Source organism: Pan troglodytes, chromosome 12, assembly GCF_028858775.2.
Source record: "Pan troglodytes isolate AG18354 chromosome 12, NHGRI_mPanTro3-v2.0_pri, whole genome shotgun sequence".
In the NCBI taxonomy this organism is placed as follows: domain Eukaryota; kingdom Metazoa; phylum Chordata; class Mammalia; order Primates; family Hominidae; genus Pan; species Pan troglodytes.
In genome coordinates this window covers 83439801-83466727 of record NC_072410.2, presented here as the reverse complement: position 1 = coordinate 83466727, position 26927 = coordinate 83439801, and the positions used below count along the sequence as shown (strand labels likewise).

The 26927-nt window shown below is 35.6% G+C and overlaps 1 protein-coding gene across 13 annotated transcripts in view; it reads right to left on the bottom strand.

Moving 5' to 3' along the window:
* Positions 1 to 26927, bottom strand: part of MAP4K3 (mitogen-activated protein kinase kinase kinase kinase 3) — a 187367-nt gene that overhangs the window by 63699 nt on the left and 96741 nt on the right. For 12 of the 13 annotated variants that reach the window (XR_010149572.1, XR_010149573.1, XR_010149574.1 and 9 more), the window contains 9 exons: positions 24098 to 24153; positions 23492 to 23539; positions 20130 to 20172; positions 18516 to 18588; positions 12737 to 12868; positions 12490 to 12552; positions 12321 to 12402; positions 12109 to 12219; positions 1909 to 1987 (listed from right to left, as the gene is read on the bottom strand). Coding sequence is in view for 10 of the 13 variants with exons in the window: in XM_016948387.3 (XP_016803876.1) it covers positions 1909 to 1987; positions 12109 to 12219; positions 12321 to 12402; positions 12490 to 12552; positions 12737 to 12868; positions 18516 to 18588; positions 20130 to 20172; positions 23492 to 23539; positions 24098 to 24153 (687 nt within the window). In the remaining 3 variants the exon portion in view is untranslated. The remainder of the gene's footprint in view (positions 1 to 1908; positions 1988 to 12108; positions 12220 to 12320; positions 12403 to 12489; positions 12553 to 12736; positions 12869 to 18515; positions 18589 to 20129; positions 20173 to 23491; positions 23540 to 24097; positions 24154 to 26927) is intronic. The other variant, XM_016948390.3, reaches the window with a different exon arrangement.

The window sequence follows — 26927 nt, the reverse complement described above, 5'->3', positions numbered from 1 at the left end:
GCCCCAGTGTCTGTTGTTTCCCTTTGTGTCCATGAATTCTCATATGATGTTCTTCTTTCTTTCCTTCCTTCCTTTCTTTTTCTTTTCTTTTCTTTCTTCTTTCTCTCTCTCTTCTCTCTCTCTCTTTCTTTCTTTCAATTGAGACACTGTCGCCAAGGCTGCAGTGCAGTAGCAGGATCTCAGCTCACTGCAGCCCTCTGCCTCCCAGGTTTCAGCGAGTCTCCTGCCTCAGCCTCCCCAGTAGCTGGAACTACAGGCACACACCAACAGGCCCGGCTAATTTTTGTATTTTTAGTAGACACAGGATTTCACTATGTTGGTCAGGCTGGTCTCCAGCTCCTGACCTCAAGTGATCCACCCGCCTCGACCTCCCAAAAGTACTGGGATTATAGGTGTGAGTCACTGTGCCCAGCCTAGACATCTAGTTTGAAATAGCATACACATGCATATGCACTTAGAAGTTGAGAATCACTGATATGTTACCACAGAGTGATTCAGAAATACTATGCTATAAAGGGACTGACAATGTAATTTTTTAATAAAATGAGATAACAAGATAGAGAGTACTTTAAATTACATTTTCAACAGTACTGAATATATAAAGTTTTCTAAATTAACTGCAAGTCACCTCTAATTACTTTTTTTTTTTCCAAACAGAATCTTGCTCTTTGCCCAGGCTGGAGTGTAGTGGCAGGATTTCAACTCACTGCAAACTCGGCCTCCCAGGCTCAAGCAATTCTCATACCTCAGCCACCCAAGTAGCTGGGGTTACAGGTGCACATCACCATGCCTGGCTAATTTTGGTAGCTTATGTAGAGACGGAGTTTCGCCATGTTGGCCATGCTTGTCTTGAACTCCTGGCCTCAAGTGATCCGCCCGCCTCGGCCTCCCAAAGTGCTGGGATTACAAGCATGAGCCACTGTACCTGGCCTCTAATTACTTTTTGTATATTAAAGAAATGATAAAGATATTTCATAATTATTTTTTGTATATTAAAATATGAGAAATGCTCTCACATGCTAAGGATGCCATTTTCGGAAAAATAGTTTTGTGGTGAAATTAGCAAATTTAAAATGTGACTTCAGCAGGAGCTTTAAAGATAATTTTATATGATCACACAACTAACTGCTGGCAAGCAAAGTACCAAATCCCACTCCTGAGCGTTTTATATAACCCACCATACTTTCCAGGTATCACTAGAACAAAATTCAGAGAATAAATGCTTCTAAAGAATAAAAAAGTTAAGGCACTATTGTTCGAGGGATTCTTGTTGGCAGTTTATCACTGATAAGTTGACAGTATTGGATCCCATGTGAATGAATGGCTTGTCTTAGTGGGCCCATAACTTGGCTGCCCCTAAGAAATAACTGGAGGCCTATTTTAAAAGGTTTCTGGGCCAATCCAAGACCTACTGAATTGGACTCTATGGAAAGGTGGTGCCTGAGAATCCCTTTTTAAAAGTTTCCAGGTTACTCAGATGCTAGGGCAGTTTGCAGACCTCTATTTCTCTGTTACCCTTGGATCATGAGTGCATGAATGACGTGGGAGCTTGTTAGTAGAACCTCAGATCCCATCCCAGGTCTACTGAATCTGAAACTGCACTTAACAAGCTCTCTAGGTGAGTTACATGCACACAGGCATTTACGGCACTGCCTTAATTACTTCTACCCTGCTTATTCCAGGAATTAACTTATCCTCCCAAACAGTAACAACATAAATACATCCCATCCTGCCACCAAAAATTCCACAATAAGGAAAATGAAATTCTTACTGCCCTAATTAAACTTTACCTTTAACAGTGTTTAGTAAGAAAAACTATTCAGAAGGAAATAAAACAAAAATAACTGTAACTAAATTATAACTTATTTTCTATCATTAAATCATAAACTGTGTATAGTATATACTTACAGTTTATCTCTGAGCGTGTTTTTTCTTCTCTCACGTTTCTACTTGTTGAGTGAATTCTATGTGGTACAGCAACAAGAGGCTAGAAAAGAACAAAATCAATGATATGCAGCATTTGATAATCAAGTCATAGTTTGGTCCACAAAATTACCCAAATAGGAAAAAATACTTCATTTTAAGTAAAAATGAAAGCAAAACAGCATTTTGCAAATTTTTTTTTTAAAAAAGCAAACCACAATAGCAGCTCAAACTATTAGGTGAAAAAATATTTTTATTATTCACAACATAAATTATTATTTGTACTAGAAAGGGCACTTCTTTGGCTAAATACATATGAAATTAAACACAATTAGTAACATATTCTTATTTGTATGTGCAACATCAGACTTGTCTAGATCCATTCTACAAGGATGAATCAAGTACACTTGAGTATCCTGGATCTATTCGGACATCGAGAAATTCTGAAGGGAAAGGAAACACAACAGTGTAAACATTACCACTTGCATCTATCATTTAATGATGGTTGAGCTTAGAAGCCTTTTAAGGTTTATTTTTCAATTTATGAATTTTTTTGAAATAATTTTTTAAAACTACACATAGACATTTATAGATGATGTAGGATATTAGTTTGTGTTTCACTTTTGGCACCATCTGAATTGTAATCGATTTAACTAAGACTGGAAAAATTATATAACTTATGCTTATGTGAACATACAGTATTTTATGTTTTTCAGAAGCTTTATTTTTTTTTAATTAAAAAAATGCTCTCCACTCCATCTGTTTCTTTTGGTTACAGATGTGCCATTATAATTTCCATGAGTAGGAAACATACCAATATTTAATTATTTGCCTTTAATTTGCAAGGAAGATTCACACCTTGAAATTATTTACAGAGTCTAACTAATTAAATGTGATCACAAAGGAATATTGGAAAACTTATACTCTGAATGTCCAATATAAGATTTGTCAAGGGCTCCAACATAAGAAAAAGAAAAAGCTGAAAAAATATGATTTAGAGAAACCCTGTGAAAACTGAACCTCTAGCATGTCAGGAACAAAACTGATAACTAACTCAAGAAGTCAAATGATTACAAGAAAGGCTATCCAGGTATACAGAGGCCATATTTCACCCTTTAGAACAGAGGTGAACTGGAGACTTGACTGATTATCTTCCCTTCAGATGTACCAATTCAGATGGATGGATATGAAAACGGTATTTTTTCATATTTTTTCAAAAATTTCTTTTGAAAATGAAATATTTCATGTAAAAAAGGAGAAAGGGATTGCCACAAGATTTTGTTAAATGAGGCCAGGGAATGAAAGATGCCCAACCTGAAATTAAAGTACGCAACAGAATGTTAGGCATCATCTTCTGAAATGCTAAATAATTTGTTTCTAACAATGAAAGATTACACTTAACATCTCTAAAACGGTATTACATTTACTAGAATTTCGAATAAGCAGAATTGATTCTAAAATAGCTCATCTGAACTTAAAAAGTTGCCCTTCTAAGAAAAAGGATATCCTTTAGAATCATTTAATTAGACAAAGGCCATGTAGATACATTCTCAAAAATTAAAATTTATAGAAAACTCTATTCTAAAATTCACGTGGAATCAAAAAAGAGTCCAAATAGCCAAAGCAATCTGAAGCAAAAAGAACAACACTACAGGCATCACATTACCTGATTTCAAACTATACTACAAGGCTACAGAACCAAGAGAGAATGGTACTGGTATAAAAATAGACATATAGACCAATGGAACAGAACAGAGAGCCTAGAAATAAAGCCATACATCTACAACCATCTGATCTTCGACAAACCTGACAAAAAGAAGCAATGGGGAAAGAACGCCCCATTCAATAAATGGTGCTAGGATAACTGGTTAGCCATATACAGAAGATTGAAACTGGACCCCTTCCTTACACAATATACAAAAATCAACTCAAGATGGATTACAGACTTAAATGTAAAATCTAAAACTATAAAGACCCTTGAAGAAAACCTAGGAAATACCATTCCAGACATAGACATAAGCAAAGATTTCATGATGAAGATGCCAAAAGCAATTGCCACAAAACCAAAAATTGACAAATGGGATCTAATTAAACTAAACAGGTTCGGCACAGCAAAAGAAACTATCAACAGAGTAAACAGACAACCCACAGAACAGGAGAAAATTTTTGCAAACTATGCATTTGACCGAGATCTAATATCCTGAATCTGTAAGAATCTTAAATTAACAAGCAAAAACCAACTCTATTAAAAAGTGGGCAAAGGACATGACAGATACTTTTCAAAAGAAGACATATACACAGCCATCAAAAATATGAAAAAATGCTTGAACATCACTAATCATTGGAGAAACACAAATCAAAACCATAATGAGATACCATCTCATACCAGCCAGAATGGTTATTATTGAAAAGTCAAAAAATAACAGATTATGGCAAGGCAGCAGGGAAAAGGGAACGGTTACACACTGCTGGTGGGAATGTAAATTAGTTCAGCTACTGTGGAAAGCAGTCTGGGGATTTCTCAAAGAACTTAGAACAACCATTTAACCAAGCAATGCCATTACTGAGTATATACCCAAAGGAATATAAATTGTTCTACCATAAAAACATGCATGTTATGTTCATCGCAGTACTACTCACAATAGCAAAACACAATAGCAAAGATACTGAATCAAACTAAATGCCCAACAACAGTAGACTGAATAAAGAAAATGTGGTACGGATATGCAGCCATAAAAAAGAACGAGATAGTGTCCTCTGCAGCAACAAGGATGGAGCTGGAGGCCATTATCCTAAGTAAACTAACTCAGGAGCAGAAAACCAAATTCCACATGTTCTCACTGATAAGTGGGAGCTAAACACTGAGTACACATGGATACAAAGAAGGGAACAATAGACACAGGGGCCTACTTGAGGTTGGGAGGAGGGTGAGGATAAAAAACTACCTATTGGGTACTAGGCTTATTACCTGGGTGACAAAAGAATATGTACATGAATCCCCCGTGACATACCATTTATCTACAGAACCAACCTGCACATGTACCCCAAAACTAAAATAAAAGTTAAGAGAAAAAGAAACATAATGAATTATTTTTTCAAGATCACTAATAAAAATGGTAAGATTTTTAAAAATTAAAATGTAGCCTTTAATTTCTAAACATAAATACTCTCATTTTTCCTCTATAAATGTAATACACACTAACCATAGACACCTGCGCTAACGGGCTTATAGTAACTAATATATGATATTTAGAGAAGCACTGATGAAAATAATCTTTCTAATAAATGGCATTTAAAGAAACAAGCCATTCACAATGATGTATGGTGTCTATTTTTTTTAAACAATGCTTTACATGCCACGTGATTACAATTATTTTTATTACTTCTTGATAAAAAACAAAACCCTGCCCTTATAAACCATTACATGTTTATTCAACTTTTATCATCTTAAAGTTCTATGATTATTGTTATCATCAAATAATATAAATACAAATAACAGGCCCTTTGCAATGGGAGCTAGATGAGAATGTCAAGTTTGTACGGGAAGGAAAGACATAGACAATATGATAAATCCTAGTTAACATAAGCCAGTGGTTTTTGACCGGGGCAATTTTGTCCCTGAGGAGACATTTGGCAATATCTGGGGACATTTTTTTGTTGTCACAACTTGGGATTAAAGGGTGTTAACTGGCAACTAATGGGAAGAGTCCAGCAATGCTGCTAAACATTCTAGAATGCACAGGGCAGTCCTCCCAAAACAAAGGATTATCTGGCCCAAAATGTCAACAATGCTCAGATTGAGAACTCCTACAAGCAAATGCCAATACTTTCTGAATGCTGTCAAATTTACTTTTGGGTCTTCTCATCTTTTTCAAGTATATACACTCAATCACATACTTTTTTTTTTTTAAACCACAACTACAAAGAACCTCCTTACCCCAATTTTCTCCCTAAAAATTGCTAGGAATTTTAGGAAATATGGAAACTAAAACCTTATTGTTTCTTCATTCCACGTACAGTTTATCCTTGAACAAAAGTTTGAACTGCAGAAGTCCACTTCTATGCAGATTACTTGGGGATACAAAACCCACGTATACGGAGGACCAACATTTCATATATGTGGGTTTTGCAGGGCTGACTGTGGGATTTGGGTATGCACGGAGTTTGGTATACTTGAGAGTCCTGGAACCAATCCCCCTTGTGTACGTCAAGGGACAACTATATTTTCAGTGTTTTTAAAGAAAGGTAACTGTTAATGATAGTAAAATCTCAAGTAATATTTATTTTGTCAAACATCTCTTAAAATTCAAAATCAAGAGTCTAAATATTTCTACTATATAAATGTCATATGGTAAGCTATTATTTAATGTAAGAAGAATCCACTAATCTGCTATGCAGTAGATAAGAACCTAAACAAATGAAATTACAAACATTCACATACCTGATGTGCTCTTAATCCATATGTAACCCTCTCTTGATTGCATTCATTTTTTACATGAATCTTAAGGCTAAAGACCATATTTTACCATTTCTAAAATTTATGAAAGCTAGTGTATTCAAACATTTAGATATGGGGGATGGCTATCATTTTTTAAGAGTCTTGATGAGTTTTTAGAAGTCCCCAATTCTTTGACCATTATTTTTATTTTTTAAACTTTGGTCTTTCTGGCATCTTCCTATCGGCAAACTCCTTTCTAGCAATGTCACTTCCTTCGTGACATCTTCTCTGACTTCCCTAACAAAAGTTGGCTGTTTTTTCTTCTCCTGAAATGGTGAACTTCTCAAGATTAGGAAATAATGTTTTAGCTACAGCAGGTCCCCAGTGAATGTTCATCGAGTTAAATATAAATAAACAGTCAAAAATTAAGTATTTCAATAATTCAATAGCTGTTTACACGTTGCAAGTAGCTTTCCCTATTGCAAGAGAAGACTGCAATTTAAAAAATCTGCGTCAACTCCTTATATCAAAAGGATAAGACATAAATGCAATGAAATAATGCTAAAGGCATTAACCCATTTATACCTGAGGTTGCAAATTTTTTGTGTGAAAAATCAAACCTTGACGATGGCCTTGAGCAGTAGGATATAAATAACTCCCACAAGCCTAGTTCCAATAATGGAACACTAGGCTAAATGGGTTAATGATTTATGGTACTTTTTCTTGGTCAACACAATTTTTTTTTTTTTTTGGCCCTTTATGTTTTTTTCTTGGAGGAGTAGTCCTCTATTTTCTTTCCTTTTACTTTATTAAAACCATTCTATGTGCACTGCCAACTTCATACAGGAATATTCTGAAGGTAGGTAGAATGGAGATGAGTTCTATTTAATGTTAATTCATGGACATTACTATAACCTTTGGAAGTAAAAGAGGTCTTATTCAAAAAACTTTCGCAGCTCCATACTCACACTAAGGTCTCTCAACCAGCATCTATTTCATGTAATTATTGCAATACCCAATAGCTTCCTCTGTGGGTGAAATGCTACCTTTGAAGCTATTGTATTACCTTTGAAGGAGATACACTCTTAGATCTATCTTTGTGGAAACATAATTCATAAACATTATGCTCTAAGTCTTAGATTCAATAAGGCAAATCAAGAACAAGACTCAAACTAACTACTCACAGTGTAGGTACATCTCAGGGAAAAAATATACAAATTTAAAAGACTGAAATATTAAATACTTGTGATGGTGAAACAGTAGCAAAAGTAATTTTGAAAATTAGGTATTTAAATTTTACATGTGCAACCTGCTTTTTAGTTTACAAAGTGTTTTGATGCACCTTAGCATTATATCCTTAAACTCGTGAAACAAGCATTATTCTTCATTTCCGTGGGGAAAAGAAAGAGAGATCAGATTGTTACTGTGTCTCTGTAGAAAGAAGTAGACATAGGAGACTCCATTTTGTTCTATACTAAAAAATTCTTCTGCCTTGACATTCTGTTAATCTATGACCTTACCCCCAACCCCGTGCTCTCTGAAACATGTGCTGTGTCAAACTCAGGGTTAAATGGATTAAGGGTTGTGCAAGATGTGCTTTGTTAAACAGATGCTTGAAGGCAGCATGCTCCTTAAGAGTCATCACCACTCCCTAATCTCAAGTACCCAGGGACACAAACACTGCGGAAGGCCGCAGGGACCTCTGCCTAGGAAAGCCAGGTATTGTCCAAGGTTTCTCCCCATGTGATAGTCTGAAATATGGCCTCGTGGGAAGGGAAAGACCTGACTGTCCCCCAGCCCGACACCCGTAAAGGGTCTGTGCTGAGGAGGATTAGTATAAGAGGAAGGCATGCCTCTTGCAGTTGAGACAAGAGGAAGGCATCTGTCTCCTCCCCGTCCCTGGGCAATGGAATGTCTCGGTATAAAACCCGATTGTACATTCCATCTACTGAGATAGGGAAAAACCGCCTTAGGGCCGGAGGTGGGACCTGCGGGCAGCAATACTGCTTTGTAAAGCATTGAGATGTTTATGTGTATGCATATCTAAAAGCACAGCACTTGATTCTTTTACCTTGTCTATGATGCAAAGACCTCTGTTCACGTGTTTGTCTGCTGACCCTCTCCCCACTATTGTCTTGTGACCCTGACACATCCCCCTCTCGGGGAAACACCCACAAATGATCAATAAATACTAAGGGAACTCAGAGGCTGGCGGGATCCTCCATATGTTGAACGCTGGTCCCCTGGGTCCCCTTATTTCTTTCTCTATACTTTGTCTCTGTGTCTTTTTCTTTTCCAAGTCTCTCGTTCCACCTAACGAGAAACACCCACAGGTGTGGAGGGGCAACCCACTCCTTCAATTTCATAGATGAGGATACTGAGACTTAAAATTAAGTGGCAGGGCATTCAGCTAGCTAGCCATAGAGCTAGGAAAAACCCTAGACTTTTGATCTAATATACAGTAGCAAAACCAAACAAAAACAGGTAACATGCAGGTTACTCATACAGACTGTTATTAATGAACATGGATGAAACTCATGATTATTTCTGAGAACAGTTTTACCTTCCCGGCTTAAACAGCGTAATAAATTATTAATTTATTAGCATAACAGATTAATAAAATTGTTAAATCTTATAATGCTGTACATAGTAAGTGGGCTTACATATAGGAGACGAAAACTGAATAAAAATCAGAATTAGAATTACACCAGTGTGTAATTACTTCTAAAATAGAAACTACAGGGGAACTCAACATTAAAAAGTCAAACTTTCTTCCACAGTGCATAACCTATAAAAAACTTAAACTAGACTTAGATGTGGTGTGTGTGTGTGTGTGTGTGTGTATGTATATATAGATAAATACACATATATATATATATATATATTTCTTTTTCTATTTTTTGTTTTTTTTTTTGAGATGGAGTCTCGCTCTGTTGCCCAGGCTGGAGTGCAGTGGCATGATCTTGGCTCACTATAACCTCTGCCTCCCAGGTTCAAGCAATTCTCTTGCCACAGCCCCCTGAATAGCTGGGATTACAGGCATGAGCCACCATGCCCAGCTAATTTTTGTATTTTTAGTAGAGACGGGGTTTCACCATGTTAGCCAAGCTGGTCCCAAACTCCGGACCTCAGGTGATCCACCTGCCTCGGTCTTCCAGAGTGCTGGGATTACAGGCATAAGCCACTGAGCCCACCCTTATTTTTAAGGGTATGCATACAATAGTTTTAGTATCACAGTAAGTGCTGAAATTCTTAGATACATTCGTATTTTGAGTGACAACACTGCACTTAGCAATTACAATTACAAATCATTTGCAAATAAAAAAGTTATGAATTTCTCTTAAGAAAAACATTATTCTAAGCTACTGTGAGAGGGAATGTAACAGCTTCCCCTCATCCTACCCCTGGAATAATTAAATTCCTTTATTTTACCTACTTACCATAGAGATTTGTAACAATTTATAATTATAATACCAAAACAATGTCTGGATAAGAAAGATGAGTTTCTTTCCCTGCTATATGAGAAAGTTTTAGAAGAATCTTCATTCCACAGATTGCTTCTCTATTTGGTTTATTATTTCTGTTCTTTGAGTACATTTTTAAAAAGACATGACAAGTACATAGGGTGAGGTAAGAAACAATCATGTAGCATTTAGTGCACTGAAAAGGATATAGGCAGTCCTTGTTTTACAGTTTTGTTATGCACCAATTTCAGTTACCATAATTTAGTTAAATAACACTAGTTCCCTACAACATGGTTCAAATAAGTTACCACTGTATATTAATTGAAATTGCATAAAGTATAAACTTTATTGGTAGCCTTTCAGTTCACAAATTACTACGTAAATAACAGATGCACATCATGATCATGATTAGAAAGAAAATTAGAAAGCAATATGACAATTTGCCAAGGCATAGAAAAGATACTTGCTCTGTGTCACAGACACATGATGAAAAGGCAAACTACTCAATAAGCAGACTACTAGATATGTAAAAAAAAAGTGCATGAAAAGTTCATTAACAAAGAAATGAAACACGTTAACTCTCGATGATTCTAATATTTATAATACACTGTAAATAATAGTTTTACTATTTTTTCACATTTCTATAATTACAACTGACAGTAACAGAGTTTATGCTTTAACAAAAAATTGTAAAAGTCATGAAACAATTATAATTTTTCCTACTGATTATTAAGATTACTTTGCAGAATTTTAGCTTATGCAGTCATTTTTACAGTCCCATACTACCATGCACATCAAGGACTGCCTGTATACTAAATAAGACTAGAAGAGTTTGTAAAACTTAACTTTCTTAAAAATAAAATTAAGCAAATCAACACCAAAAAACTTCTTCAGGCCAGGTGCGGTGGCTCATGCCTGTAATCCCAGCATTTGGGAGGCCGAGGCGGGCAGATCACAAGGTCAGGAGTTCGAGACCAACCTGGCCAATGTGGTAAAACCCCATCTCTACTAAAAATACAAAAATTAGCTGGGCATGGTGGTGGGCTCCTGTAATCCCAGCTACTCAGGAGGCTGAGGCAGGAGAATCGTTTGAACCCAGGAGGCAGAGGCTGCAGTGAGCTGAGAGCATGCCATTGCACTCCAGCCTGGGTAATAGAGTAAGACTCATCTCAAAAAAAAACAAAAACAAAACAAAAAAAACTTCTTTAGAGTATAATTATAAGATTAATTATACTTTACATTTCTTACATTTTTATGCTCCAAACTCCTTTCCAGACCCTTAAACAAAAGGACAAATAGCTTATCTATCATAAGATGGCAAGCTGGGACAATGCTGAATTGATAGAAAGGTTCTCTCTGACTTAAGACAATCTGTGGCCGTCTTTCTAAACACTTCACCTTCAGTCATTAATGAAATTTACAATATTTTTAAGGGCCTCCCATAAAGCCAGTAGAGTTAAAGGCTATCCACTTCTGTTACAGACCCAATAACAGAATTCTGCCATGTCACATATACTGAATTTATCTTGGTTGCCACAACTATTAGCAGTGCTAGGAATGTTACATATGCAAACAGAAGTGAAGCTTCCATTAATATCAATGCTTCTGTCATATTAGAATTATTTTATTAACAACTATACTGGCTCATTTTAAAACATTTCCATAGTGAATAGCTGAGTTTTAGTCACTGGCAAAGTCAAGCCTATACTTCCTACTAACCTCTAATAATTTATGAAGTATTATATAAGAATTTTTTTTTAAAGATAGAAACGGGGTCTTGCTATGTTGACCAGGCAGGTTTCAAACTCCTGGCCTCAAGTAATCCTCTTGCTTCAGCCTCCCAAAGTGATGGGATTACAGACATGAGCCACCAGGCCAAACTGAGGATTCTTTTTGAGAAGCAAACTGAGGGGAAATTTTGAATATTCAAATGTCTTGTTTAGGCACTTCCCATTTGCTTTCCCTTTTACAATGAATGATTATTTGGCAACTTCACCGAAAATGGCTATTTTGAAATAACTACAGTGATTTCAGCAAGTGGATTAAATGATATGCCTTTGCCATTTTCACACTATAGTCACCTATAAGTAGTCAGTAAGAAAAACCTAGCATTTGACTTTCCATGAAAGGCAAAGACAAAGAATTAATTGTTCCCTCAAGAGCTTTTTTATTTAAACTAGGCCCCAAAATTAAAAAAATGGATTTTGAGACGTACATACAGACACACATATATACATACACATATACATGTTATACATGCCAGTTGGTAAAAGCAATTCCTACCTCAGGATCATCATCATCGAAATCATGGTAAGTGGAATGATCTGGATTATTTACTTTATCCAACAGCTCGATTGCCAAAGACCGTGTCAAATGTTGTGTTACAAAAGGATGCTATAAAAATTAAATACAGTGCAGAACACTTACTATAAATCTGATTGAATAACATTTTATCTTTTGAAAAATATATATATATTTCAGGGCAAAAATAATACCTGTAATAATTTTTCAGCAGTAGGTCTTTTTTTCGGATTTTTGGTAAGTGCCATTTTCACAAAGTGATGAAAACTATTTGACCTAAGAAATTTAGAAAATTAGACTTTTACATTCCAATTCATTTTTTGCTCATCTCACCATAAAAGTAAATAACATAAAAATACTTACCATTTCATTTTATCCTTTAGTTTAGGAGGCTGAAAATTGCTTTTTGTCATTAGAAATAATGCTCTGAAAAATCAACAAATCATTACACAGCATTTTAATATTTCACATTTTTATCTATTACACAAATTCTATTACTATTTGTTCCCCAAATAAGGTAAAACAAGACTAAGAAAATTACTTGTTCATGACAGCATACTAAGAGGATAAAAACCTTAAGCGTAAGATTCTTCAATGATGATGCACTGACCTCATTGGGTGTAAGTCAAACATAGGAGGCTGAAGCTCTGCAAGTTCTATGGCAGTGATTCCCACTGCCCAGAGATCACAGAGTTGATTGTAACCCCCCTTCCTCTCAACAGCTGCAACTTCTGGAGCCATCCTGAAATAAATATTCCAGAAAATAAAAACCTTCTGTTATATGTTTTCCTTTATACTCCCACCCAGAGGCACAAGGAATTATCACTATCTAAATTAAGGCCTCTTTAGGCCTTGGTTTCTGAAAAATAAATATGCAGTACTTAAAAGGTCCACCTTTTCCAAGATCTTGACATCTCATAAGACCCTCATTAGTAACTTGCTTTTGATTATACAGGCTCATAGGTGGAAGGGACTTGCCTTGCCTTGCCTCAGACGAGACTTTGGATTTGGACTTCTGGGTTAATGCTGGAATGAGTTAAGACTTTGGGGGACTGTTGGGAAGGCATGACTGGTTTTGAAATGTAAAAAGGACCTGCAATTTGGGGGGTGGGCAGCGGCAGAATGATATGGTTTGGCTCTGTGTCCCCACCCAAATCTCATCTCGAACTGTAATCCCCATGTGTTGAGGGAGGGGCCTCGTAGGAGGTGATTGGATCATTGGGTCAGTTTCCCCTATGCTTTTCTCATGATAGTGAGCAGGTTCTCACAAGGTCTGATGGTTTTAAAAGTGGCCGTTTCCCCTGAGTGCTCTCTCCTGCCACCTTGTGAAGAAGGTGCCCGCTTTTTTGCCTTACTCCATGATTGTAAGTTTTCTGAGGCCTCCCCAGCCATGCAATACAATACTGTGAGTCAATCAAACCTTTGTTTATAAATTTTAAAAAAGACTCTCCACTTCAGTCCCCTATTGGTGGTTCCATTGTTACTTCCTTATACTAGTTACTAAAAAGGTTTATAAAAATATACAATTCTAATAGACCAACACATCCAAAATCATTCATGCTCCCAATCTCTCTGTACATGCAAAATTCAATAAATAATATTTGTAATAAGCAACCTATAGCTCTACTTCCTTTTATCAAAAAACTGCGACCTGGCAATCCCTGTTTTTACTTCACCAAAACTATTCCGTCGGGCACCAATAATCTTCATATTTAGTATTTAATTCATATTTACTAAAAACTTATTTGGCATTTTTTCTAGTTCTATTATAATAATGGAAAAGTTATAAAAACAAGTGTCTACTTTAAAAAAATGTATTTATTCAGAGGAAAGTTACCCAAATTCAGTAATTTTTTTGTTTCTCTTTACTTTGCTACAGTCTTATTCTAATTATACTTCCATAAATTTGAATTTGACTCATTTAAATTATTAATTATCAAATATAAAAATTTTCAAATCCTAAACAATATTTTTAAAAGCAACTAATTGAAATAAACATCTCAACTCTTCCATACTAAAGAGCAGTCTAGATAATCTTACAAATATACATTTATCTTCCTGGTATGATTTCAGGAAGGTCAAGTAAGTCAGTAAAGTCAAAAACAAAAAACCTTCTAACTTTCAAAACCCCTGGTCTTAAAATCTTTTAAATCTGAAACAGATCTTATGAAAATTTAAATTACTATAAGAAAAGCGAATTTCAAAGTGTCAGTTATTACTTTTATGATGACTAGATTCCAAGTAGCTGGTAGAAATGCCCTAGTGGAGTGGGAAATGCATGCAAGTGATATGCTCCTAACTTGCCTCCCCTTACTAGTTCACCACATTAGCTGATGCTCTCCCTTCTTCTATGTAAATACAAGGGAAACATTACACTTAGTACATGTCTACTCCAGCCAGCTAAGTTGTGTGCTTATCACAGTCAACTGGGTTCATCTCTGAAACTGTTTATTCCAGTTACATTTGCTATTGTAAACACATAGTTATAATGAAGGTTTAAAAGTTAGCGAATGCTGGCCGGGAGCAGTGGCTCACGCCTGTAATCCTAGCACTTTGGGAGGCTGAGGCAGGTGGATGGTTTGAGCTCAGGAGTTTGAGACCAGCCTGGGCAACATGGCAAAACCCCGTCTCTACCAAAAATGCAAAAATTAGCTGGGCATGGTGGCGCATGCCTGTGGTTCTAGTTACTTGGGAGGCTGAGGTGGGACGATCGCTTGAGCCTGGGAAGTAGAGGTTGCAGTGAGCTGAGATCACACGACTGCACTTCAGCCTGGGTGACAGAGTGAGACCCCATCTCAAAAAACAAAAACAAAAACAAACAAACAAAAATTAGTGAATGCTTTAGAAAGACTTCACTTTTAGAAAGGCAAATTTCTAAAGATGAGCCAAAAAACCTGGTACGTTAGATAAGAACATGACAATGGCAGAAAACTGGGAAGGCTACAGATTATATGATTCCATTTGTATGCCACTCAAGAAAAAGGCACAAATATAGAGACAGAAATCAGATCAGGGGTTACCAGATGCTACGGATGGAGGTAGAGCATTTACTAAAAAGGGGCAAAATAAAAGATTTTTTGGATAGTGTCAATGTGTTCTGGTGGTTTCTTACCACCACGGCATACAAGTTTTTCAACATTCATACAACTGTATGAATTTGCACAACTGTACACCTAATAAGGGTACATTTATGCCTCAATAAACCTGACTAAGAAATGTAGTTGATGCATTGGGGTGTGTGTGGTTTGCATTACTAAAATGGAACTCTAGTAAGTGATCTACTCTAAGAAAAGGCCTTGATTCTTATCAAAAGACTGTTGAATAAATGTACATATATGTCTTAAATTGAAATAAAATGTTTAAGGTACACATGTGTTTAATTTTGAGAACTGTCATTTCAAGCAGACTTTTTCGAACAACTGAATAACTGCCGATCTAATCACTTGGGAAGAGAGAGGGTCTAAATTTTTAGATTTTAGGTAGGAAAGATATAATACCAGAAAGACAGATACAGGGAGAGTGTTCCCAAAATTAACTTTACCTAATTCACAATTTCACATGTTCCCAAGGTATTTCCCACATTATTGCAAGAGTAATGACATAAATTTTTAACCTGTGAAACTGGAGTTGGAAATTTCATCATTAACATTCAGTGAATGAATATTGTATAGAATCAAGTCAGATCCTGAAGATTTAATGAGATGTTTACAATAAAACTGAGAAGACAGTGTACTTAAAAATGACAGCAATTCAAGCCCTCACTCTGCTCAACCCAAAACAATAAAGAGAAGAACAAAGAGAAATATATACACATACCATCTTTGAAAAGTCCACCAGACATATTTTACCTAAAACCATAACACGCAGACTAAAAATAGAAGAATAGTAAATGATGTAGCGAACAGGAGGCAGGGCAAACCTAAGCAGGTGCCAAGGAAAAGAACAACAACTAGCAGCCAATGAGCCTCAAATACCCTGGAAATGTTGACAAGCTAGGTTTAAAAAGTAGCAATAGTAGGGTTGAGGTTGGGCTGGAAACAGGAGTATCAGAAAGTGTCAACAGTCAGTCCCTGGCATTCCTACTCTTATCCATTAAGCCCCAGCAACTATTGCCCCCCAATTCCCATTGGATAAGGACCAAGACGAAGAAGAGAGACTGCAGACTCAAGAGACACCAGGAACCAAGGAGTGAAGAGGTTAAAGGGAGAGGACATGATTAAGTAGAAGTACGTATATAGAACAATGAACACCTCTGCTTCCTTCACTTGACCAGTTCTAGAACATAACAACCAGGTTTACACCTGACTTCCCAAACAAAAAGAGTTATGAACCAGTTTTTAGTGCCATGCTCTTCAAAGTGAACCAAAATGTAAGGATTAGTGGACATCTGAGGGAAGGCTCCATCATGAAAATATGAATGTAGAGAGTTGAGGAACTCTTATAAGTAGAACAAAAAAGATTTTTTTGTTCTTAGAGAAAATATAAGAAAATTAATAGATTAATTTAAGTGGTCCAAGATACAAACAATGAGTTCCATAGAGAGCAGGAAAAAGTATAGCAAAGAAATTATCAAAGAAATAACACAAGAGTACTTCCCAAAACTGAAAAGACATGAGTCTTTGGATTATAAAGCACAAATGCCAAGTACAATGAATAAAAGTAAAAACAATAAAAAAATATTTTTTGAGGTATATAATTATGGAATATCAAAACACCAGGAATGATTCTAGGGGGAGGAGTTACATTCAATAGATCATAGATAATGGTATCACACCATGGGCACCACAGAAGACACTAGTGCAATACTTCAAAAACTCTATCCTAGAATTACCCACCAAAATTATCAATCATGTACAAGGATACACATGCAAAATCTCAAAAATGTTACTCCCATGCACGGTTTCTCAGAAAGTTATTAAAATGTGTTTCACACACACACAAAGGAAGGAGTACATCATGAAAGAAGAAGACCTAGAATCCAAGAAAGGAATGCTAAGCTGAAGATGAAAGACTGCCAGAGCAGAGCCAGGCAAAAGAGCTAGAGAATTCAACAGTCCAGGCTGGAACAGGAGGGAAAATGACTCCAGGAAGGATTATTCTAGGAAAACAAAAACAAAAACAAAAATAAAGCAACACCAACCCGACAAAAATCAGCACTGACAGATAATGTGACAGACTTTATGGTATAGAAAATTATACAGAGGCATCTTACAAAACTGCAAAATGAGGGAAGGTATGGAAAGTGTTAATCAGGGATTTAAAAACAGAAACAAGGAACTAAGTAAATTTAAAATGAAATTATTAAAATCAGGAAAAGCTTTTTTCAGGAAAGTACTGTTAACTGACTCAGCAAAGTACACTGGAAAGATAAGATGATTGAAAGATGAATGAAGAGAGCTAAGATATTCAACTATCATAACGCAGTATCTGTAAATGAATAATGCTAGAGATGGCAGAAGTTACAACTAAGAGTTTTCCTCATATGCCTTTTTAGCATTATTTGACTTTTAAAATATATATTGATGAAAAGATAGGCTGACATGAAAATGGTATATACATCATATTCTAATACAAAAAAATTAGTAGTAGCAATTAAAGCTATATGACTGCTGATGAGTCAGATGAAGAGGGCATCAGGGGAGTGGTTGCACATAAGCTGAAAGCAAGGTAGGAATTCCAGGGTGCTGTTACTTCAAAGTAATGGTATGAACAAAAAAAGCTCTATACCAATCCACCATTATCATCATACTGCTTAATATCACATCTAGCACATAGTAAGCGGCCAAAAACTATTCTGTAAATAAATATGCGAGTAGGATAGTTTTTATACTATCATCAGTATCTAACAGACAAACATGGCTAGAAAGGAAGATCCATGGAGAAGACTGGTAAGAGCTAAGGCTAATGAAGCAGACAGAGGCCAGATCACAGAAGACTCAACTGTCAAGAAATCTGCATTTGATCCTATAGGCAACCAAGACATGCCAAAAAGTTTTTAGCAAAGAGGTACTTGAATAATGTAATGTTGAAAGATTAATCACAATATGGACTGGAAATGGGGGTGAAGAAAGATATAAAAACACCTGTGAAAATACGTGAGAAATGTACAGGAAAAAGAGTCAGGATTTTCCAGCAAGGCTAGAACAAATATTAAGGTTTCTGAAAGCCATATCAATCATTAAAGCCTTTTCTCCTTAGTGAAAAATAACATGGTAGGATATTTTCTGGCCATGTAATCCACCCATAAGTGTACATGCCTAAATTACTTTGCCTGTTGATGACTTTTTTCTTAATCTTAGTCTGAAAAATTCTGACCAGTCTATTTTTTAGAAATGCTATATCCAATAATGATAGAACAAAGTATTAAATATCAATTAAAATACAATTACCAATATGGTGTGCCAATGAAAGACTTCCGTTTGGCAATTGTAGCTGTTATCTGTGCAGATACTCCAAAATCAGCTATTAAAAAAAATGAGAAACATTTAGGAAACTGAGAGAAAATAAAATTGTTTAAGGCAACATAAAAAGAAACTTTTAAAAGTTATTTTTATTAAGTTAATTTTATAGCAATACGGGATATTCTCAAACATCACATTACAAATTTTAACCTTAATGGACTCGCATTAAAATATCACAAAGTAGTGAATACATATCACAGCCAAATAGATTCCCATATATCCCCACATAAATCAAATAACAAAGGTCAAGATCAAATAATTTTGAAGAGAAAGTGATAGCTGAGAGAATGTAAATTGCCAAACTTATTAATATTGTAATTTCTAATTCTCAGGACCAGAAATCCAAGGAATATCACTGGAAGGGATCTTTAAGAGACATTATATTCCATTCACTTTCTCCATACCCATGATTGACATCAGATAAACCAGTAAGTCTACTTGCAGCTTGAAAAGACATTCAATCAGAATATCCCCAAACTTAACAATACATTTAGTACCAGTATCAGTCACTATCAGGAAATTATTTTTATGTATGATTTATTACTATTCTTTAAGATAAGTATTTGGAGATCTAACATTTTCTAGTTTACTAATGATGACTTCTAAAACCTTCTCAAGTAAGATATATTATAAATAGTATGTCTTTGAGTGAGGCACATCACACTGGCACAAAATATTAAACTGCTGATAAAAACTGTTCACTAAGCAATCAATAGATAACTAAAAAGAACAGGACATATCTTTTCTGCTTTTCCCATATTTAGAAGTCACGGAAGAAATTTTTATTGTATGTTAATTTCTAGATACATATTCTTAAATATGATTAATCTCACAGGTTATAGTTCAAAATAGTTATATCTATATTTTTATAAAATGCCTATTTTTAATTTGGGTTTATCTAATAGATATAGTTTAAAATAACTGTTTTGTATTTGTTATTAACTATTTCATTTAATACTAACAAATATGACTTTGTTCATAAAACTATAACGAACACTTGTTCTTAAACTTGCAAATTAAGTCATTATTTAGGTTTTGAACTCTATTTTAATTGAAAATTTAACAACCTACAGTTACAAAATGAAATATGTTACTGTTTGAAATAAAGCAACATTCAGCATCTAAATTACATTCTTAAGTAAGTAATGCTGTATTTTATTTTAAAAGCTTTATGTAAAGAATAAAGTGTTTTTGGAGTTACTGATTTTTTGATATTTGTCTTATTTTTTGGTTACAAGGTAATTCTGTACAGATTTCTTACTATTACAGAAGTCACATTCCTGGGTTTAGAGGTGAAAGAATTCAGAAAGGATATTCTTTCACAGTATCTTTACAACAGATATGTCTTATGTGAAGGACAGACTTTATCCCTGTTTAAGAGAAGTGGATGCAGAGAGGCGACAGCATGGCAACGAGATTTCCATCTAAAAATACACAGATGCCGTCTTAGGAGAGGTAAAACCTGGTCCTACAAAGGAAAACATAAACTTTACTAAATCTTAGAATAGATTTGTGCACGTGACAAAATTCCAATTTACTTACCCAGTTTCACATGACCATTATCCGTTAATAGAATGTTAGCTCCCTTCAAAGTAACAATATTTTAGTTAAAGTAGGAAATAGATATTTTATCAGACAGCACGTATATAATAAATATACATATTTAAAATAATCACAGCCTTAGACCTAGAGATACTTAAAGTGTGCTTAATTAAAATGTCGTATCATTAGAGTCACAGGTAAATCTACTGTCCACTTTTTAGGCAACCTGACTATCTTTATAAAATGTTCTGCCTTGCAAAAAAGCTGCTACTAACATAGTATGAATGTTAATATAAAAGTGATATATTAGTTTTCATCAAAATGTTATTTCCTCATTGATCAAACACTATCACCACACTATAATGTAACCATACAATGCATTTTCAACTGTTTACATTACACTTTAAACTTGATTATTGTTTCCCATTTTTGTGTGTGTGTGTGTGTGTTTTTAAAAGAACCACCCTTTCTAGGAACTCACCATCAATTGAACCAGGGTTGGTATGTGAGACTGTACCTTGCTGCTTAGTACATGAGGTTGTCTATCCTAATGTGCCTTACCAAGTGCTTAGGCCCATCCAGTACATAAACAACTAGCCACAGGCCCACACAATTAAAATGTCACCCCTCTGCATGATCTGGTTGCATTTTAGCCACTTTTGCTTCTTGATCTAAGCTCAAAGTAGATAATGATGACTTCACCTTCAATAAGCTCAAAGTTTTTGGAAGAGATAGCAATACTATATCCCAAAGGTATTGTGGGCTCTTTGGTCCAAGGTGCCATCAATCATGTAAGTATGGGTTTGGTGGAAAAAATACTGGGAACCCTCCTACTCTCAACCAACATGAGGAAAAAACAGTAAAAGACTGGCACAGGAGACAGGGGGTTGGGGAGAAAAAAAAAGGCTCCCAAACTCCAAATGTCACCAGTGAAGCTGAGCTGCACCCACCCACTCATACTACTGTAGCTCTATGGAATAGTAGGGGAAGGAGAAAAAGGAAAGAGACTAGGAGCAGGGATTTTAACTTGATCTAGTACCTAGCTATCTAAGACTTCTGTCAGAGGCTTCAGTTTGGCCTTTCTTCAGCTCAGACTAACTTTCCTAAGTTATAGCTTATAATCACATCACTTGTACATTATGGCCTTCCTCTCCTCCCTCCTTTCCCTCCCTGAGAGGCTACTAGTAGTCAGGTGCTATTTTAAGCTCTGGGGTTACAATAATGAGTAAGTTCCAATTCCCATGGAGTTTACATCCAAGTAGGAGGAAAAAACTTAAAATAAATATATTTATCATCTATGAATGAATGAATCAACAAATTATTCAAAGTCAGGTAGAAATAATTACTCTGAAGACACAGCAGGGAAGGCCTCTCCAAAGGCAGTAATATATGAGCAGAGATCTGGGTGAAGGGTACAGAGCCACACCAAAATCTGGGAGAAGACTATTTCAGGAAAGGAGGAGGAAATTTGAAGACCTGGGGCTAGAATGAGCTCAACATATTCTAAGATCGGCAAGTTTAGTGTGGCTGGAAAAGAATGAGTAAAACAGAGAAAAGTGGAGTATAAGATGAGGTCACGGAGAAATGCATGGGTCAGACCACGTATAACCTTGTAGGTCATGGTAAAGGCATCTGGACTTTATACTGAGTACGATGGGAAACCAATGGTGGTTTATAAGCAGGAGAGTGACAAGATATGGTTGAAAAGGTCCCTTTGGTCGCCAAGCGGAAAAGTGACTACAAAACCACTAAGAATGGGAGCACTGAGACCACTCAGGCTATTACAAAAGACCACATGATATAATATTATGGTGGCTTAGACAGGAGTAGAAATGGTGGTGATGACCCAAATCAAATCAACCCAATTAGGCCCAGACTCTGAAGTCTAGCACACAAGTCCTTGCATAATGGAACACCAAACTACCCAACCAGTCCCATCTCTAATTAGTCTCATACATTCTCTTCTCTTCAATAATATGGTACAGTTTTTATGTTCTCTAAAATGGCCTCACACTTTCTAACTTCTGCATCTGCTCACATTCTTTTCTCTGCTTGAAATGTACTCCAACTTCCATTTCTGACAAAAATCTGACAATCCTCCCAGATCATCTACATGCCAATGACACAGAACCTTTCTTGAGCTGCTCATCTTCCTGTGAGCTCTTCTACCTTTGAACTCCAAAAGCTCTTTATGTCTTTTAAGTGGATCACAAAAAAATACCTTCAAACAAGGGATCTCAGCAGGTTATCTGCGAGTCCATTGAAATTTCTTGGAAAATTTGAAGACATGCGCATAAGGGCATTTTCTCAGAAGACAGTTCATAGTTTATCATCAGAAACCCAGAGAACGGTAAGATTTGCCCCAACCTCTATCCTCAAAAAAGGTTAAAAATCTTTATGTTAGAGAAAATGTTAGAAAACAAAAGGGGAAGAGAGAAATATGAGGAAGGATGAACAAAGAAGGGACAAGAAAAATAAGTGAAAGAAAAAAAATCTAAACTGGGGAGATGGCAGTATCTTTAGAAATATGCTAAGGATTCCTACCAGAGCACATGCTGTACCACTGGGCTAACCCCAGCACATTCAGAGCACCTGCTCTCCTTTGCCAGCTAAATAAATAAAAGACTATGAGAAGGCAGGACACAGTGGCTCACGTCTGTAATCCTGGCACTTTTAGGAGGCCGAGGTGGGATGATCACCTGAGGTCAGGAGATCGAGACCAGCCTGGCCAACATGGTGAAATCCTGTCTTTACTAAAAATATGAAAATTAGCCAAGCATGGTGGCAGGTGGCTGTAATCCCAGCTACTCGGGAGGCTGAGGCAGGGGAATCACTTGAACCCGGGAGGGGAGGCTGCAGTGAGCCAACATCGTGCCACTGCACTCTAGCCTGGGCAACAGAGCGAGACTCCATCTCAAAAAAAAAAAAAAAAGAAAAGAAAAAAGACTATGAGAAAGTGTCAAAGGTCAATTTATCCATTTTGATGCATTACTAAGACTTAGACTTCAGACTGCAAAAGCTCACTGAAATAGTCAAAGCATAAAACTTACTAAAAACTATAACTTGATGAAAGCTATAAGCTTACTCTGCATTTTACTAATCAATAACTACAAAGAAGCTAAAATGAGTTATTAAAACATTAATCTACTGAATGATATACTTTAAAAGGGTGAATTTTATGGTATGTGAATTGTGCCTCAATAAAGCTGCTATAAAAAATTAAACTATTAAAAGTATCACTCATTTTTATTATGGTAACATTTCAGATGCATTTATCAAATAAAACAATTTTGCTCAAAACAATTTGATCAGAGTATTTAAAAATGAAGAGAGGGTTATTATGTTAAAAATATAATGTATACCTTTATATCTCTGTGCATTTTTCCTTTACTGTGAAGATAATATAATCCCTGGAGTTTCAAAAAACAGAAAAATAAACAAGATTTTATCAAAGAGCACTCTTTGGGATTTTATGTAATCAAATGGGTAGTATTCTGTGTATTTTATTTAATCTTTACAGGAGATCTAGTACTAATCATTAACATATTTTAATGAGATGTCCCAAAAAAAGATCAAGAAAATGACTAATTTTTCTAAGAAAATTTTCAGTGAATTCTACAAATAGTTTGAAATAACTTTTTAAAAGTATATACCTAATTAGTATCAGAGTGTTTGAATTCCCATGATAGTGCTTAATTTTCCAGCCTTTCTTTGGTATTAAGAGGAAAATATACAATAACAGATGCATAGTGCTTAAATTTTAGGTTATATCATCACATTTACGCTTTAAAGTGTTTATTTGTAAATATAATTTGAGTTCATTACACAATTTTCAAATGTATTAAAACTCATTTTAAGAGTTTACCAAACTAAAATATTTAGTTCTTACTTTGCTGAACAGGTAATGCACAATAAGTAAAGACTTAGTTTAATGAAAAATGTTATTTTTGAATTAGCACTTGATTTACCTGCAGTGTTTCTCTGCTAACATATGCAATTTGCAGTTCTGACAGAGGTCCAGTTACTGTAAAAGAAGACAATTAATACTCATAAAATTAGTCAATGCATGTTTTTCAATATATAATAAAGTTTTACAAGTTTAAGCAACAGACTTAATATCCCTAAACAATTCTACTGAAATGTAAGCTAGGACTACAGGCATGAATTACCGTCCTACTGTGCCTGGCTCCAGTTTTTTTTTTTTTTTTTTTTTTGAGACAGGGTCTCATTATGTCGCCCAGGCTGGAGTGTAGTGCAATCACAGCTCACTGCAGCCTCGACCTCCTGGGCTCGTGATCCTCCCACCTCAGCCTCTTGAGTGGCTGGGGGCATAGGTGCATGCCACCACACCTGGCTAGTTTATTTTTCATTTTTTGCAGAGATGGGGTCTCATTATCTTGCCCAGGCTGGTCTTGAATTTCTGGGCTCAAGCAATCTTCCTGCCTCAGCCTCCTGAAGTGCTGGAATTACAGGTGTGAGCCATTGTGCCCAGCCAATTTTTTGCTTTTTAAAAATCTGATTTGCTCATTGTTGTATCTCCAGTGTGCAGAACAGTGCCTGGCACAGAAAAGCAGCCTGATAAATATTTATGGAATGAATGAATGTCTAAAGTAGTCACTGAAATTAATTATATTCTCATTTTTATATCTCATTCATCAATATCATCTCTTAAACATCAAAAGAAACGATGTCCAACAGGTTTAGCTGGCTTTTATTAAAGCTTTTTAGTTGATATAGAACATGTATTATGACTAGTTTTAAATCAATACTTCTTATAAAAATATTAGCCAGATAGCTATAAAATTAATACATGTTCACTCTAAAGTTCCAATCAATCGAAAAGTTTGGAAATTAAAGGTCTCTTCTTTATCCAAAATGTTACTCAACAGTAAGCAATACCAATAGTTTGGTCTATAACCTACCAGACTATTTTAAACGGACATTTTATAAACTATATGTATCTCAGAAACTTTACATAAGTGGAATCATACAATTCTGAAACCTACTCTTTTCACTTATGATGAACACCTTTACATCAATATATAGGTCTTAATCTTATAAGTAATATTTCCTGTGTATGCATCTGCTAAGTCCCTCCAGAACTCACGTTGAAACTTAATCTCAAAGAGGCAGGACACTGAGGAGGAGATTAGGTCATGAGTGCTCCTCCCTTGTGAATGAGATTAAAACTCTTAATAAAAGAGACTTCAAGCAGTGTCTACTCTTTTTTGCCCTTCCATCTCTTCTGCCATGTGAGGACACAGTGTGTGTGCACTCTATGAGAAATGGGTCTTTGCCAGACACCAAACCTGTTGGCACCTTGATCTTGCAATTCCCAGCCTCCAGAAGTGTGAGAAATAAATTTCTGTTGTTTATAAATTACTCAGTCTCAGGCATTTTGTTATAGCAGCACAAACAGAGCATCTGTACACAAAAATAGTTTTCTTTTTCACTATTAAATCACTTTAGAATAAAAAGTGGGAGAGACTATTCTAGAAATTGAATTAAATTCCAAAGATAAAAACCTTGGCTAGATAGTAAACTCACATTTACACAAACTTAACAGATTTGTAAACATGTTTAGTTTGGAGTACTTGTGGTATTTTACAATTATGAAAGAGAGAAATGTATTCCAATTAGATTATTTTAAGGACAGGGTTGGGTTTAAATGTCTATGGATAAACCATGTAACTTATTTCTGTGGCTTCCAAGCCCACACACATTCAGTAAGATAAACCTCCTTGAGATTTCTGTTTCTATAATATGATAAATAAGAAAATCTGAAAACCCTGAAAATAACACTTAGAAGTGAAAGACAATTTTTTTTTCAGAAATAACCTTTTCAATTACTAGCTAACTTTACAAACAGTAAGATACTTTCCCAGGAGACAAATGAAAAACAGAAGGTAAAACTGTGAAAGAATATTCTAGCTGTCTCTTAGGGGAAGGTTAATCCTGGTAAGCTAGGGCTTTAGCATTATCCTCTACATGGGTACAGAAGACAAGGCCCTAGGTATGCAGAAGAGCTAAAACAAACACCCACATAAAACCAGAAGTCTCAGAGGGCTACATCCTCATTAAAGGTGTAGACAAGCACGACGATAACTAGGGATTTTGGCTGTCATAGGGATGGAGGAAACATGCCTCCTCTTAGAATTTGTCACCATAGGCCTCCTTACTCAGGTTGAGCATTCAAATATATATTGGAAACAATGAGGTCACCAGGATCCCAGAAAAACAACAACAACAACCCAAAAAACAAAAACAAAACTCTGGAAGGACACATCTTCAAATGCCACATAGAATTCCCACTGAAAAACCTCACTAAAAATGATCTCAAAATCCAAAATTATAAAATAAGTGAGAAAATAATTAACCATAAAGATATAACGGGTTGTGGAAAGTTGTTAAAGAACAATATTAAATAAACAAACACAAAAAGCTCAACGGAAAATAGAAAAAAATCCTATTATGTTGGAACAATAAAAGGTTCTACTGTTAGTTCTTCAAAGTAAAAGTAAATAAAAGTTAAAGGGGAAACCTTGCAAGCACTAGGATTATTAAAAGAACTTCCCCTTCATTAAATAAATTATTCCAGGATATAATACTCTCTCTATATAATGACAATGTGATAAAGAAGAGGCAGAAGAGAGAGACACATAGAAAGAAATGGAGGTACGTGTTCTACATGACCGTGCAAGTATACAACACCATAGACTAGCCAAAGATTATTACACATTGCCACGAAAAGGTTATTTGGTGAAAACATGGGTACAGCCAAAAGAGTGAACACAGAGA